This window comes from Dermacentor variabilis, chromosome 3 (genome assembly GCF_050947875.1).
Source record: "Dermacentor variabilis isolate Ectoservices chromosome 3, ASM5094787v1, whole genome shotgun sequence".
NCBI lineage: Eukaryota > Metazoa > Arthropoda > Arachnida > Ixodida > Ixodidae > Dermacentor > Dermacentor variabilis.
In genome coordinates, this window is record NC_134570.1 from 68,791,492 (window position 1) to 68,807,195 (window position 15,704).

The window sequence follows — 15,704 nt, forward strand, 5'->3', positions numbered from 1 at the left end:
AATACCCGCATGGAGGAATGTGGAAGTGTTCAATTAAGCAGTGGTAAGATACCTAAGTCATGTAATAAGCAGTGTTGTAGCTGCATAGCAGTTACGGAAAAAATGTCATGAAGTACGTTACTCGTTACGTTCTAATAAAAGGAACACGTTACCGTCCTACATTACGAAGAGGATTAAGGTACCACGTTACCGAAAAAGAAAGAAGAAGAAAGCGCCCGCTACTTTGTCGTTACTATGCTCAGAAATTTTAGACAGTGGATCTCAGTCCTGGTCATCCTCCCTGCCGTTCATTTATTATTTTAATTTTTTCTTTCTCATACAGTGGATCTTCATTGCCGGAACCCTGAAGAACAACTTTATTAATGGCATATGTTAAACACATCAACTTTTCGGCCTTAAAATGCTAAACATGTTTCTGCTCACGAAACAAAAGTACAAATGCTGTAGCATTAGCGACATGCATGATTAGCCCTGTTAGAAAAAAAAACTTACTTTAAAAACAAAATTTCTTAACAGCACCTTAATTATTCGACAAACAACTGCCTAACAATTACAACCTGCTGCTCAACACAGTGGCGTCGCAAGGAATTTTCTTTTCCTTGGGGATGGGGGGGGGGGGGCGGCATGCATTTGACCGCGAACGGTTGAGCGAGAAGGAAAGGGCTGCGCAGGCAGCATCCTGCTACACAAGAAATTCGAAAAGGGGGGGGGGGGGCAAGGACATGCGCCCGGAGTACACTTCCCCTCCCGCAGTGTTAACCCGGACATCAACGTATTCTGCCACAGAATATTTGAGGGCGTATTTTACGAAACTGGCGCTAAGCACAAGATTTTCGCTAAGTTGATATGCCCTTATCGCTAGTGAGCTTAATTTTTGAAATTGAGCTAACATAAGGGACTAAGCTAATTAGCTAAACTTAATTAGTTAACACCACGCTATGTTGTCACGCAAGCAAACACACTCGCACAGGAGAGGGGGGTACTTGCCCTCCCCCCCGCGCTGGCCTTTTTCTTATAGGATACCGCAAATATTGAGCACAGTCGTTATAAGAACTGAGGGTTGAGCAAGTAAATGTGGGGGTTCATTGTATAAACGCACCACACACACATAGACATGAAACGTAACCTATCACTTCGTTTGTTTAGCCACGTGTTGTTATATACCGGGCGTTTCTTTTTAGAAGGTTCAATGTTTCTAAATATTGCCTGTGGCATGCAGATAGCAAAATTCTAACCCTTGTTCTAAATTACTCGATGAGGCGGTCATTACTTCTACAAGAAATCAAAATGCCTAATGAAATTATTAACATAATTACCGTAACTAACTTTTCTTTAATTATTTTACAGCGCATATTTCAATTTACAAATTATAGCTGGCGAGTTCGCAAGGCGCGTCCAGTTCGAACGAATTTCTGACTTACCCAAGCCTACATCCACGGTTAGAGTGCCCCTTTTGCTGAAAGACCCATTCACCAGGTCGGGGCATAGCAAACATACAAGTGCAGCGGACAGATCATAATGCGGTCGAAAAACATCAAAAAATTCAAAAAGCCCGCACGCTCCTCTCGGAGGACCACTACCGCTTCGTCAAAAATTTAGCCCCCCTTGTCTGGTAGCTGCTAGAGGCGGCAGGTAAGGAGGTAGCTCGCCTTTTCGCACCATGACTTTCGACAAATTTTATTTCCTTCTATCTCGGCTACTCCAAATTATTTTAGAGCGCAGCTCTTAATGGCCGGCCCACTCCTACAGCGAGCGTCGGCGGTGGCGTAACCGAACGAACGAACACAACAGCGAAAAATGAGCGAACACGGAGCGGCAGATGAAAGACGCGAGCCGCGAACGGCGGAGACCAATGAGAACGGCCCCTGCAATGACAGGCGCGAGGAAAACTGGTTTCATGGGGACCCGCCCGACCGCTCGACGCGTATACTCGTATCTGGTCTCAGCCGGACTGCTTGCTTCGTACTATCGTCTGCTCGCGTCACCTCTCGCTTGCGCTCGTTTGGTCTCGTTCGCGCTCATTTTGATAGTCATGGTTTTCAGATTGTTTTGTAATCTGATTGTATGGGTGACGTGAATTATGTAGTACTTTCTGGAAGCCAAGCGGCACCAGCGATTGCACTGGAGCCTTCGACGAGTCATGTATTAAAGCCGGCGCGCTTGACCCGCAGATCAAATTTTCAACGATTGACGACTCTGCTACATGTCTTTCTCAAATTCCCTGCCTCTATATATCGCGAAATGAAAACACGTAGAGTTGCGCTCAAATTTTGCATCAGGGAGTACCGTAATCGTCGGTGAACTTTGAAAATATTTTTCAGGTGCAATGTTCCCTGAACGGCGGTTTACAACTTCTAGTGCATAACCGATATTTCCGCGGCGCCTGGTGAGGGTTGTTTCTCTTCCGTGTCCCTCTATGAAAACTTGTCTCGCCATATGGAAGCATCGCAGGATTAGAATATTTAAGAGGGCTGAAGCACAAGGAGTAGACTTGTGCTTGTTATGATTGCTTGTGGTTGCAATTAGGCTAATTGAATGTAACACTGTTGTCCGCATGCTTACATATCAAGCACACACACTCCTTTCTGTAGACATCTTTTGCTAAAAAGGAATGCTTATTGCAACGCATTTCTGCACAGAAGCTTGGTTTCATGTGTGGTACATTCAACAGCGTCACGTCTGTTGAGAAAGCGCCTCAAGGGTACTTTGTAGTGCACTGTTTATAAACACAGTGCTCTCAAGTAATAGATTAAGCCACCATTGGTGATAATATGTTGAGACTAGAGATGAATGTGAAAACAAGCTTCAGTAGGTAAGTAGAACCCCGCTAATACGTTTTTAAAGGGACCGTGGAAAAAAATACCAGCCGGGAAAACGTAACCATTAGGAAGGGTGCAAATCACCAAGGCACGTCAGAAAGAGTCCAACTGGCTGCCACTGCAGTTATTAGATGCATCGGTACTTGTACTGCGACCAGGAATGGCAGATGCTCGCATGTATAATTAAGGGACACGTACGGTGCTCTGTCACAGTGGCCCCTATTGCAAAACATTGTGTACACTTCACTGCATAACACAATTCTACTGTGCTGAAGCTTACTGAAGAGAACCGGCAATTGTCAAATGCAAATAAGACCCTTGCAGGCCCCAGAGTAAATGTAGCCCCATACTTGGCAGAATTGGCCCAGTGTGCATGGTTCCCAGTAGGTATCAATCGATGCACACTTTTTCAGATGCTTCGCCAGCAGCCCTGTGCATGCTTTCTCGCAGCGCCTGGCTTGTGAAACTCAGTTCGCTTATTGCAAACTTCGCACGCATCTTGCAATAAATCGGTCACTTGTTGCAACAAATTAGTCATTTGTTGTAACGAAGTAGTAGCGTGCTGCAATAAATTGGTTGCTTGTTGCAACAAGCGAGAGTAAATCTTTCTCTGCACCATTGTATTTACGCGGTGGTCACTTTCAAATGCAACATAATATGCGGGAATATTGCAGAATGGTGCTGTATCAAATGGAGACATAATACATAGGAGTCGATGGAATTTATGTTGGGACCATGAAAACATGACGCAGTTGTCGGAAAAATGCAACAGCGAGGAACGTATCAGAGGCCCCAGTAGTCATCTCCCCCTCCCCCATGCCCCCACAAACACAAAAAGCTACACACACACAAGAAAAAGCTACCTAATGTGTAGAAAAAAAAAGAAAGTTACCGAAAGCAACCAGAAATGAAAACAAGCTGACCAACTATGGAAAATAAAAATCGAAGTTGCTGAACCATACACTGCAGAGACGCACTCTTCTTACTAAAAGAGCATGTAAAATTACTAGAAAGTGCAGTCAAAGAGCGCAGCAGAAAATATGCTGAACACAGTAATTCACTGATGAGCTTGTTTGATCGACAACATTTAATCAAATATTGAAGACGCACAACAGACACAGTTCTGTATATAATGGAATAGTTAGGCCAAAACACACCTGTCTGTCAGCACACACACAATAAAAGATGGTGATAGCTATCCCAGGCTCATGACTAATAGACGCAAACTGGCAGGGTGCAACCAGAATTAAACTTGCACACTGGTACAGTCAGCGACAATCAGGTTCCGTTTTCTAATATTGACATAAGGTGTATGTTACACTGGAATCTAAATGAGATGCAACAATGCATGCATTGCTGCTGAAAGAATCAAGGCCAAAGGCAAAAGTTTTGGCATTAAATTTAGTGCCTAAAATTAACTCCTGCGTTGAAAACAGTGCGATTACCTAGCACACAAGCAATATGAATGGGCTATCATTATAGTAATGACAAAAGCGAAACTGGCCAGAGAACAAACAAAAGTTGCATGTGGCATGACACTGAATTGTTGGTGCACTGGCCAACAAAGTGCAACTGCCATTGTGTACACACTGCACTTTCTAAACAACATGCATTTGAACAAACGCATAGCTATTTACAAGCTGAACAGTACACTGGCAACCGCAGGAATAACAAGCCTTGTTGAACACTCCTCAGTTGTACACTCATAAATTAGCTTTACCTTAGAAAGCATGCCCCCACTTATAACAGTAACGACAATGGCCTTCGTTGAACACTTAACTAGATGCATATAAGTTATCTTTGTCTTCGGAAGGCATTTTTAGTAAGTCCTGCAATTTTTCTCTAAACACAGGGAACAGTGAACTACATGGAAAGTGACTAACATGAGAAAAAGGTGTGGTTAAAGTGATAAGGGTGTGCATACTCAGCACATATTCTTGTGCAGGACTTGCTTCAAAGAACACATACCAAAGACAAACTTTCATATGTAAGCCTTAAGACAAGCATTTGTGCGTCTAAGTTGGACACTCTTTAATCAAGTCTAGATCAATATTCCGAATGTCTGAACAATAGACAAGTTAATGCTTGTGCGAACAATGTAAACCAACGATGGAAGAAATAATGCAAAGGCACCAACAGGAAGACGAAGAAAAACAGTGCAGGAAGATTGCTCACATATTTAGCCTAACTTTTCAACAACCTGAACTTGCATAGACAAAAAATGTCGGCCTTACATGAAAGTTGCAAGAGAAAGTGTGAGCAAAAAATGCGAGAAATTCGTGTAGTATAAAGGCAGGCAACATAGGGACTTTTGCCACAGTAAATCGACTTGCACTTTTTTTTAAGTATGAGAAAAATGGACAAAATAGCCATCTTTCAGATAACATTGCTGAACCACACATCTCATCCAAAAATATAGCTTTGCCCTATTCGTGTTACAAACTTAAGGCATCACGGCATCACCTGAACAAGCTCTGAAGAGCACTGCTCCGTTACTGCACTCAATAGTGTATTGCAGGAACCAGTGCATGTAAGTCTTATCTTTTGGCAGCACTTTTATGTGATTAATCATGTGCCAACTGTAGACGTGTCAGTGGTGATCCATGGCATTGAATTTCTCAGTTGCCGCACCACAGTCAGGCAACCATTCAAGAAAAAGGGACCTGGAGAGCTGTCCATGTCACTTTTCATGGCCTCTTTCAGAGAGCCAATTAAACACACTGTCATTGTTTGACAAGGCCCTCTATGTGGGAGCCTTTGCCAGCCCAGCTGTTGTACATAATATCAAGCTTGAACTTCTGCAACATGACTCATGCCTACAGCTGACAGCAGCATAGCAGCCATAGCAGCACAGCAGCCTACAGCAGCACAGTTGGTTAGGCCTAACAACATTGTAGCAATGCACACAGTCATGCCGCCCTTGATTAGAGGGCATGCAATCTGTCAGATGACAAGGCTCGTAACCTGAATGATCATTGAGTACTTGGACAAGTTGTGCTTGTTTTTATCTTGAACAATGAGTGCGCAGCAGGTGTAGTAGCAGCACTTATCTTGTCTCCACTTGAACTTACCTTGAAACCTCTTGAATAAGACATTGTTTTTGACAACTTTAATGAAACCCATGGTGCACCAGGAAGCTTATTCAGAAGAGTTACTTGCGGTCTAACCTGGCAGGTAGGGTGATCAGCACTTTGTGGCTATAGTGACAGAGAAGACATTACTTTTGCGCCTTCACTGGGTAACATCGACCAAGTAAATCAGAGTGCAGCAACAGACAGCTAGCCTCTACCATTGAAATGCACGATGAAAGCCTCACTTACAAACAGCATGCACGTTTAGGGCCACTTGGCTTTTGTGCCACGCAAGCCTGGAGCTATAGTAACAGCCGCAGACAACACACGAAACAACAAAAAGCACACTGATGCAAAAGTATATTGCCTTTTTGTACCACACACCAGGATTAAGCACAGCACATTTTCTCTCAATTTGTGTGATTCAACACAGCTAATGAGAAACATTCACAAATGTCAAAGAGGAAATAACTTTGCTTGTAATGGTCAGGGGCACCACAAGTACACGGGGTTCTGCATTCAACCAATAGCAACCACTTCCGAAAGAGAGAGCTAAAAGTGAGATGAACAATAACAAATGGACAAGTGATCCCAAGATGGCTTTCCAGGCACACAACACGTCATGACAACATGCACTCTTAAAATATATGTCCAAATGGAGATCATGCCACAGACCAAGAGTTACAAGGAAAGAAAAAAAAAACTGAAGTAATTTGTAAGAGCACTACGCGACATGTTATGCACTGTCCTGCCAGAGACGAGAACAAATGCAAGTACAAAGTAAAGTACAAATCCTAGGGCTGCCTTCGTCCAGGGCAGTCTGACTAGGCCGGTTACATTTCTTATGTTGCCCATGTGCACAGACACGATGTCAGTATGTGCCAACAGCCACTGTCCTAAGAGGTCAACACAGACGAGTGACATTTGTGGCAAACAACATGGCTTGGGTGAACTTGGTCCTACTCCACGTGGTTGTGGCTTTTTTTCTTTTGTATCCTGCGGATGATTGCACGGCCACTGATCTTGTGGAATATGACAAGCGATGTGGTTGAGATGTTCCCCATGAAGAGGATGAAGAAGATTGCTGCCGACACAAACACCTGCAGCGGCCATGTGGGGAGAGAAAGAGTAGCAGACATCAGCATGGACAAACACAGACCCGACATCAAGAAATGATACTGAGTGACAACTGTAATGATGCATCTGCAACCTGAGCACTGTGCAACACCAATGTTCTCCAGTATAGAAATGTGCAAGCATTAAGAGTTAAGCCTCAATATAGCAAAGTTGTATTTGCAGTGAAAAACTGAAGTTGCAAATTTTGTCAAGCGTAGTTTTATTTTAGCAGTGAAACTTAGTTAACAGGTTCCTAAAACAGTCCTGACGAATACCACATTGTCACTGAACAATTATACTACTATGTAGAAATCCCTGAATCATTCAACCCATAATAATAGGATCAAAGGTATTGGTGCGTGCCGCAGACATCACATTAAGAGCAAAGCTCCCTTGCAGACCTTGTCCACTGCTAGCAGGTGCCATCAATGCCATCATGTATACATGTGTATCATCATTAACGGGGCCTGCCAACATTGCCCCTTTGTTTGTCTACCATGGGGCAATGAGTTGCGACACCAAGGTCACCATAACATAGTTTGCAATACAGCAGAACTATGCTGATACCACCACGCTTTGTACAATTTCCCAGCAACAATGTTCGCAATCGAGGACACAAAAAAATGACCCAATACAGTTATGTTTCTTCTTTACCGATTACTACATTCTTGGAAAACACACCTTTTCAGCACCGATGTTCAGTCAATCGGCAAACTGATTGTATATCTTTTCCGGCCGCTGGGTCCCGTGTGAACAAGAAGAAAGCACAACGGATGTGCGATCGATAATAGCAAGGGGGGGGGGGGGGGAGGGTAGGTGCCACTTTAGCAGCTGCAGACCAATTAATAATGACACGTTACTGCAAATTCATTTAGGGTTAAATATTCAATTATACACTATACTGGAGTTCTTGTTTATGGCTGGATGCTGCATATGCAGAGGAGTGCACTAAGAGTACATGTGTCATGTACTCCTCTCGCCAATGGTTGTGCCGCTGGCAGAGCGCCGAAGAGTCACTGCAAGGCAGCAAACCTTATGTTACATGTGCCCCAGTAACACGGGCCAACCAGTGACAAAAAATTTACGCTTCGCCATTACAATCTGTATCGGCTGCTATGATCCCATTCGGACAGAAATGTAAGAAACCATTAAACAGAGAAAAGTGCGTCGTCCTCAGTAGTACCTAGGCAAAGGCACATTTAGAAACAAGAATCGCCATTAAAATGTCCGCAGGTTTCTTTCCGGAGACTGTTCGGGTCGGACAAATGGGAGAAAGAAGTTCTTGTGTTGCCATACTGCTTCTGGTGATGACTATGGCATTGCAGACTCTGTCACTTTGCTTCGGTTGGACATTAGCATCACTTTTGCTCATGTATGCCTAGATTTACAGCGCTTCGCGCTCACCTCGTTCCAAGAGCTGTCCAAATTATTCTACGCAATGCCAAATATGTTCGAATTTACAAGAGTTTCACACCATTAAATAATAGATACGCTTGCCGGGACGAGGGCGAAATATCTGATTTTCTTAACAAGGGTCGAATTAACGATATTTTACAGCAACAACCACATGGTTAGTGTGAAGGCTGTGTTATGGGCCAATATAAGCAGTCTGATAATACATGATAATACAGTGTCCATGGAAGGCTGGAACAGCACCTTCATAACACGAAACAATTCAACGTTTGCCTGTAACCACTATATATGGTTATGGAAGAACAGCCTTGACAATGATAAGTATGTGGATCCCAAAACTATCATCGTGTGAGCTCACTCTTTACAAGGCAAGTGGTGACGAGTTTGCTCACCTGCCATTCTGTACACTCAGGACGAAGGCTGAGATGATACAAGGTATATGCATTGTACAGCTGGAACATCTGCAAACACAAAATACATAACAGTAAGGACGGAAAGAAAGAACTCTTGGACATTGCTGTTATGAAAATCAAATCGAATAGATGGGTTTAACATCCGAAAGCAATACACATGCTATGAAAGACGCTGTAAATGGGGCAGGGGAGATGACTACAAATGAACCTGGGGTTCTTAAATCTGCACCTTAATTAAAGTAAATTAGTGTTCCCTCACCCTACTCCCTTCGAAATGCAGCCACCACAAACAGGAATCAAAACTGCGACCTTGTGCTTAGCAGCAGATGGCTACAGCTACTGAGCCACCTTGATGGATGTCATTGTTTTCAACAGCAGGGGATGCATGGCGCTACAAAGCGCCGAGAAGCCCTACGATTTTGTTATACAATACAGTCGAACCCGCATATAATGGCTCCACTTAAGACAAACTTTCGCTTAACACGAATGAGACCCGTGCGACCATCAAAATATACATTTCAATGCCATAAAATCGCACGTATAATGAACGTCTCTGAGCCCTTCCAATTGGTTACAGCGAATGGACAGCGTAAACACAGGGCCGCAATGCGGAATAACAATGACCTTCGACCCCTTTGCGCGTGCGGTCTGTTTTCCCAAGCCTCTTCGCAAGCAAACTATCGATTTCGTGCCCCGCTACCCTTTTCCCACCATCACGCGCTGCCCACGAGTGTCGACATGTGGCTTACAAAATCGCCCTCCCACCCATCCTTGCAATTCCACTCCCCTATCCTTACTCCTCCTTGCAACTCCCTCACTGCCTCAGCAGGTGCGCTACGGCCGCCGGCTAAAGTTCAGAAGTTTCGCTTTCTGGCCGCTACTGCGAAGCAGGCCTCCTCCACACTAGTCTCCATTTTTCCTCGCTTCTGCGCTTCGTTCTAGTCGGGCCTGAGTTGGGTTCAGGATGGCAGATGGGAATGCCAGACCTGCAGCGGTGATGACACAAAAACCACTGGACATGGCAACGAAGCGAGCAATCTTGATGGAACTGACTCAAGGTGCTAAGAACTGCAAGTTGAAGAAGTACGTGTTGAAACCGACCAACTCGACAATTCTAAACACCAAGGAAAAGATCGCCAGCTCTGACGCCGACTCGACAAACAAAGCGCGTGGAGAAGGCCACCTATGTGGATGTATAGAGGACATGCTGCTTACCCCTTTGAGGGTCAATGACGTAAATATACGGCGCCGCAAACAAAGTCCAATATGGTCGATGGCGTAAATTTACGGTGCCGTCTGTATGTTTAAAAAGCGCGCCAATTTCCTAACTTTTTCTTTTCTTTCATGCGCTGCCACAATGTGGGAATACAGGGAATTTTTTTCGCGTGCCTCGTTCTCTCGGTTTTCATTGCATGGTTTGTTTTAGCACTAGTTCGCTCCCGCACATCTATTATACTACCGCTCACGCATTGGCACACGTGTGGGCGGATGGCGGTTTAGACTCTCTTCCGCTGGCTTCTTGCACTTGCAAAAGTGATGGCTATCTCGTTACTAATCGCTCAAAGAGCGACCACTTGCTTCTCACTCGTTTAGTGCTCACGGGGGTGCGCATAGGAATGATGCCGCCGTGCATGTGTTTCCGTTGCTCTTTTTTTTTTTTGAGACTCATGAAAACTAATTGCCTCTGGTTGGCGATAAGATGAAGATTAGAGGAAGTTTGTCACACATCTTGCTTTTTTGATGGGCACAAAACCACAGTTTTCTTGAGTGCACGCACCTATGCAGTTCGATTACGCTATGAACGCACATATTAGTGTAAGAGCAGGAACATTTCAGTCTTGCGAAATATTCTCGTGTGCGCACTTTCAAAGCCTTCAACTATGTATAACACTGCACGAAATTTTCAATTCTTGTAAGATTATTTCCTTCTTTACTGTTGTTATTCATGAATGAAGAGTACATATATAACAATGCAAGATATTTTTTTCGAGATAACTCCCTAAGAAGAATTGGAATCAGCAATAAAAAAAATCAACCCTGGGCAGTTGCATATGTCAAAAAACATGGTTAAGTGGTTCGTTGACACAGAAGCCTGCAGCATTCCGATAAGTGGACCAATGATGTTGGGCAAAGCCAAACATTTTTCGTTCCTGCTAGATTGTCCAGACTTTTGCCCAGGCAATGGCTGGCTACATCGACTCAAAGTGTGGCATGGGACTGTTTTTAAATCGATTGTCGGCGAGGCGGCTTCGGTAAGTGACCAAGACGTTGCCACTTGGCTTGTAAGAAACGGCCATTATTGCAAGCTACGTGGAGCAGGACGTGTATACCACAGATGAAACTGGATTATTTTATTGGATGCTGCCTTACAAGACGCATGCCGTGAAAGGCGACTCATGCGCTGGCGGCAAGCAGAGTAAAGTGTGCGTTACAGCACTTCTGTATGCTAATATGGATGGCAGCAATCAGTGTGTGCCCTTTGTAATTGGAAAATCAAAGAAGCCACGCTGCTTTCGGAACTATGTACCCATGCACTACAGGCACAATACTAAGGCATGGATGACGCGCAATTCATCCGCAGAGTGGCTGGGTGAGTTCGACCGCGACATGCAGAGGCAAGGCAGGCGCCTGCTGCTCGTGCTCGACAGCTGCTCATAGCACCACGTGCGAACTTCTCTAATGGCAATTACTATACTTTTTTCCTGCCGCCCAATACCACTAAGAAAGTGAAGCTGCTTGATTTGGGCATAATATGCGCATTTAAGGCATCATGTAGGCGCCACATCGTGGAGCGCTTGCGCATCACCGTTGACTGCCCAGACACGAACTTGCCGTTTCGAGTTTCACTGTATTCAGCTGCTGAGATAGTGAAGGCGGCCTGGGTGGAGGTGACGGCCGCGTGCGTGCGGAACTGTTTCCGCAAGGCTGGCTTCGTCAACATAGTGCCTGGTGCTTCTGGAGATGATCAGCGCGGCATCGATTCGGACATGGGGGGGGGGGGGGACACGACACTAATTGGGATGACTTTATTTCTGCTGATGAAGACGCTGATATTGCAGAACCGTGCACGGACAAGGGCGTCGTACGTGAAGTGAAGGTGGAGAACGACGTGGAGGAATCGGATGACGGTGAAACTTCGAAGCCAGCACCCATAAGTGCACCTGTAGCAACGGGCTACACAGAAGGCCCCAGGCAACTTGTCTATGCAAAGGGCCTCGGCGAAGAGCACGCTTCAGCTTTACATAAACTGGAGACCGCCCTCATCAGATCTGCACTGCAGAAACAGACGAACATCATGGACTTCTTTGCAAGGAAATAAATTTTGTGTTTTAACTAGCCACATTTTTTAAGCTGTGGTCCACTTACTATGCACATTGAGATACAGTTTAAACTCAATTTGATTAAGTGATGACCACGCTAGAATAATTTCCTTAAATCAGGAAGTTCGGAAAATCGAGCAAGGGCTTTTTCAGTCCTTCGAAATCTAAAATTGTAATGTAGTGACACCCAAAAGGTACCGTGGCATTGTATTTGCCACTAACACATGCCAGCGCGTGCAAAAAGTGCGCACGGGGGGCCAGATACCGCACCCCTAGCGCGATCTGGTACATAAGAACACTAGCGACTGCCGAGTCCGTTCTTATGTGCATGGGCACGACATGTAGTCTCCTCAAAATAAAGGCAGGGCCGTGACTGGAGTGCCTAGATGTTTTACACGATTTTGTTAGAGCGCACACTCAAAGAAAAACCCATCTGCATCAAAATTAAAAATAGCAGCTTTTTGACTCATTTATTTCTGCAAAAGCTTCGTTAAATCGGGTTTAATGCAATCTAGGTTCGTTAATTCGGGTTGATGACAACATTAAGCCTTATGACTACTTACCGAAGAAAGGAAATTTCTTCATTAGATTGGGAACTTCGTAAAATTGGGTTTCATTAGATCGGGCTTTAATTGTATAACAAACAGACGCCGCGTGATGCTCAGGTTCGTTATAACCGGGCTCAACTGTACAATGAAGTGTAAACTGAAATTTGTAAACAATATTTCCTTATTTGTCAGGTTATTTCAGTGGGGATAAAAAAAAGCAAAAACAGCTTTACGATATGAAATTCTGCACAAACTAAAAAAAAATACCATGTTTCCTTAGTGACTGAAGGTTTTGTGCAATAGTAGACCTTTCAAATAAAAGCTCCCTGGGTGTCGCCATAATGCACTCTGGACTGTTGTAACTACACGTGAGAACACTGCAAAAGCACGGCAATAGCTTCAGCGCATGCCTCCTTACTTGCGCGCAAACAGTCCAATGAGGAGGTGCTCTCTGAACCCACTGGAAAGGTCTATGTACGGTACAAGTGACAATAACACACACTGTGCGAACTGCAGTGGTGGAATGCCAGATACTGATGAGACGCAATAAACGTTACACTGTAACAGACTTGACAAGCGGCAGTTTACTTACATAGGCAAAATACAGGAATGGAAGCAAGAAGGAAAGTCCACGCCACATCCAAGACCGAAATCCATCTATAATAAAGTTCAAGAAAACATGATGCCATTATGCACACATTATGCACACATTACAACCTTTAAAAGGCACCGAGTGACAAAGTGTAAGAGATGCAGGAAGTGTTCTCCTCTGCACACTTCAACTGTGTGTATTACACCCATCCATAACCTCACACAGAGTGGTGAACCAATACAAGCATCATCGCACTTCTCTTTGCCCTTCACTGCCAGAAGGTTCAGCATGCTCTCCTTCAACGACTGCCAATTAAAAACTAATTAGCCTTTTACTCATGTACGTTATATACTCAAATACAAATGTGTTTGTTGGGATCCCCATACTAGTGAGTTAGGTAGATGACAAGCTGTAAAGGGTTCAGAATATGGCAGCTCGATTTGTAATAGGAAATTATACTAAACAGCTTAGCATGACAGAGTAAGCTTAAGCTGAAATGGAAGTGTTCAGAAGACCACAAGAAAGCTTTAACATTTTTTCACAGCATATACTATTTTGTGAGACAGGTATAGACAGAGAAACGTATATCAGACTGCCACCATATATATCACAAAGAAGAGGCCATAACCTGAAAATTTATTTTGTTTTAGAGGTGATGTCTCAAGTTATTCATTATTTTTTTCATTGCATCATAAGAGAATGGAGTCTTTTTCCATCTGCATATGTTTACATAGTATTCAATGATGATTTCTACTGCACGTTGTGTGCTTGATTTGAGTGTCAATTACACACTTTTACATACGATGTAAAGGCAAAGCAAGTACCAAATAAATAAATAAACAAATAAATAAATAAATAAATAAATAAATATGATTGGTACATTACAGTTGTGACAGCTGCTGCAGCACAAGAATGCTAGATCTTACTATCATAACTTCAGGAATAGAGTTTACACCCAGTATATTTCACATGTAGTCTACAGGGGGTCAATTTCGGCTTGTCCACAGGTTTGCCTGTTTTTGGAAGCTTAGGCCAACAGCTTGAAATCATTTAGTTGCCATAAACACCTTGAAGAACTCAAAGTTCAATTCAAAAGCATTAAGTTGGAGAACCTCAAGCTAGGGAAGAATGTTGCATAGAATTCTGGACTCAAAGCCTCTGCAACAATATAAAAATGCTGAAGGTTTGAGATGCTACATGCACCTCTCGAAGGATGAGCGTGGTCACACCAACGAAGACAAACTGGCTCTTTCGTGCAGCTTGTCAGCTATACTGGTCGACGCTGCAATTCCGTTTGTAAATATACTTCGTAAACAGTCTTCTTTGTGATTAGCAATTTAATTACATTTTTAGTCATTAGCGTTTCCCTCTTTATTGCAGTGCTGAAGCCAGTGATATAAAGAAAACAAGATTTTGCTTTTAAAGACTTGGTTGACTTGTTGACTTGGTTGACTAGAAAACTTATTTTGGCTCAATCCACAACCTTTGGCAGTCGTCGATGTCTACCTTCTGTAAATAAATGAACAGCAAGGGCTTACGAGTGACTTCTACCAACTGTACAACTGCTCTGTCAGAGAAGGGCCAAGCAAGTCCACGACAACACACACTCACTGATTGTGATGTCCATATTATGGCTTTCACCCAGTGCTCGAAGTCTGTACAGGCATCCTTGTTGGTAGTAGAACTGCCAGAATTGGATTATGCCTGCCCAAGGAAGATACAATTGTAAAGTGCAAACAGGGAAAGCAGAGCAAACTGAATGCAGGTGCCAAGAAACAAGCAATCTACATTCTGGTTATTAAAATATCCAATAAAGGGATTCACAAGAGACCAAATTAGTACTAATTATTTGAATCCATAAACCGTGCATCATGTTACTACACATAACTCTAAGGGCTCAGCCATTTTGTCCCTTGAAGGGCATGGATCAACAAAATGCAAGTGCCAGTGGAAACACAAGTAGCACTTTTGCTAATTTATGTATATACTGGGTGTTTTATTTTAACGTTAGCCGAATTTTGAAAAATCACCCTTGGCATATTTAGCACAAATCTAATTATTGAGTTGGAATACTAGAAGTGGTGTGCATTGCTTACACTAGAAAACAATATGCACAAATGACTAATTAACAAAACTTTACTAATGAAGTTTTCAACTAAAATTTAGTAAATACACTGCAATACAAGCTGCAGGCTCCCTTAGGCTATCACCTGTGGCATACCATGTGACTTGGTGAGAAAACAGTGCTCAGGACAGCCAGACAGCATAATAATGCGCACCAATAAAAAAGAAAAGAATGGTTCACTTACTTATGAAACAGACGTACCATGTGAACTGCCTCCGGAACATTCCATATATGATGCCATCTGGCCTGTAGATGAAAGCAAGTGTAACTGCTAGTGCAAAGAGTGA

At 43.5% G+C, this 15,704-nt stretch overlaps 1 protein-coding gene across 1 annotated transcript in view; it reads right to left on the reverse strand.

Moving 5' to 3' along the window:
* Positions 1–3,875: 3,875 nt before the first annotated feature.
* Positions 3,876–15,704, reverse strand: part of LOC142575835 (transmembrane protein 120 homolog) — a 29,486-nt gene continuing 17,657 nt past the window's right edge. The window contains exons 7-11 of the mRNA XM_075685533.1: positions 15,602–15,663; positions 14,904–14,996; positions 13,293–13,357; positions 8,812–8,880; positions 3,876–6,990 (exon numbers count right to left, since the gene is read on the reverse strand). Coding sequence (XP_075541648.1) covers positions 6,850–6,990; positions 8,812–8,880; positions 13,293–13,357; positions 14,904–14,996; positions 15,602–15,663 — 430 coding nt within the window. The 3' untranslated portion in view covers positions 3,876–6,849. The remainder of the gene's footprint in view (positions 6,991–8,811; positions 8,881–13,292; positions 13,358–14,903; positions 14,997–15,601; positions 15,664–15,704) is intronic.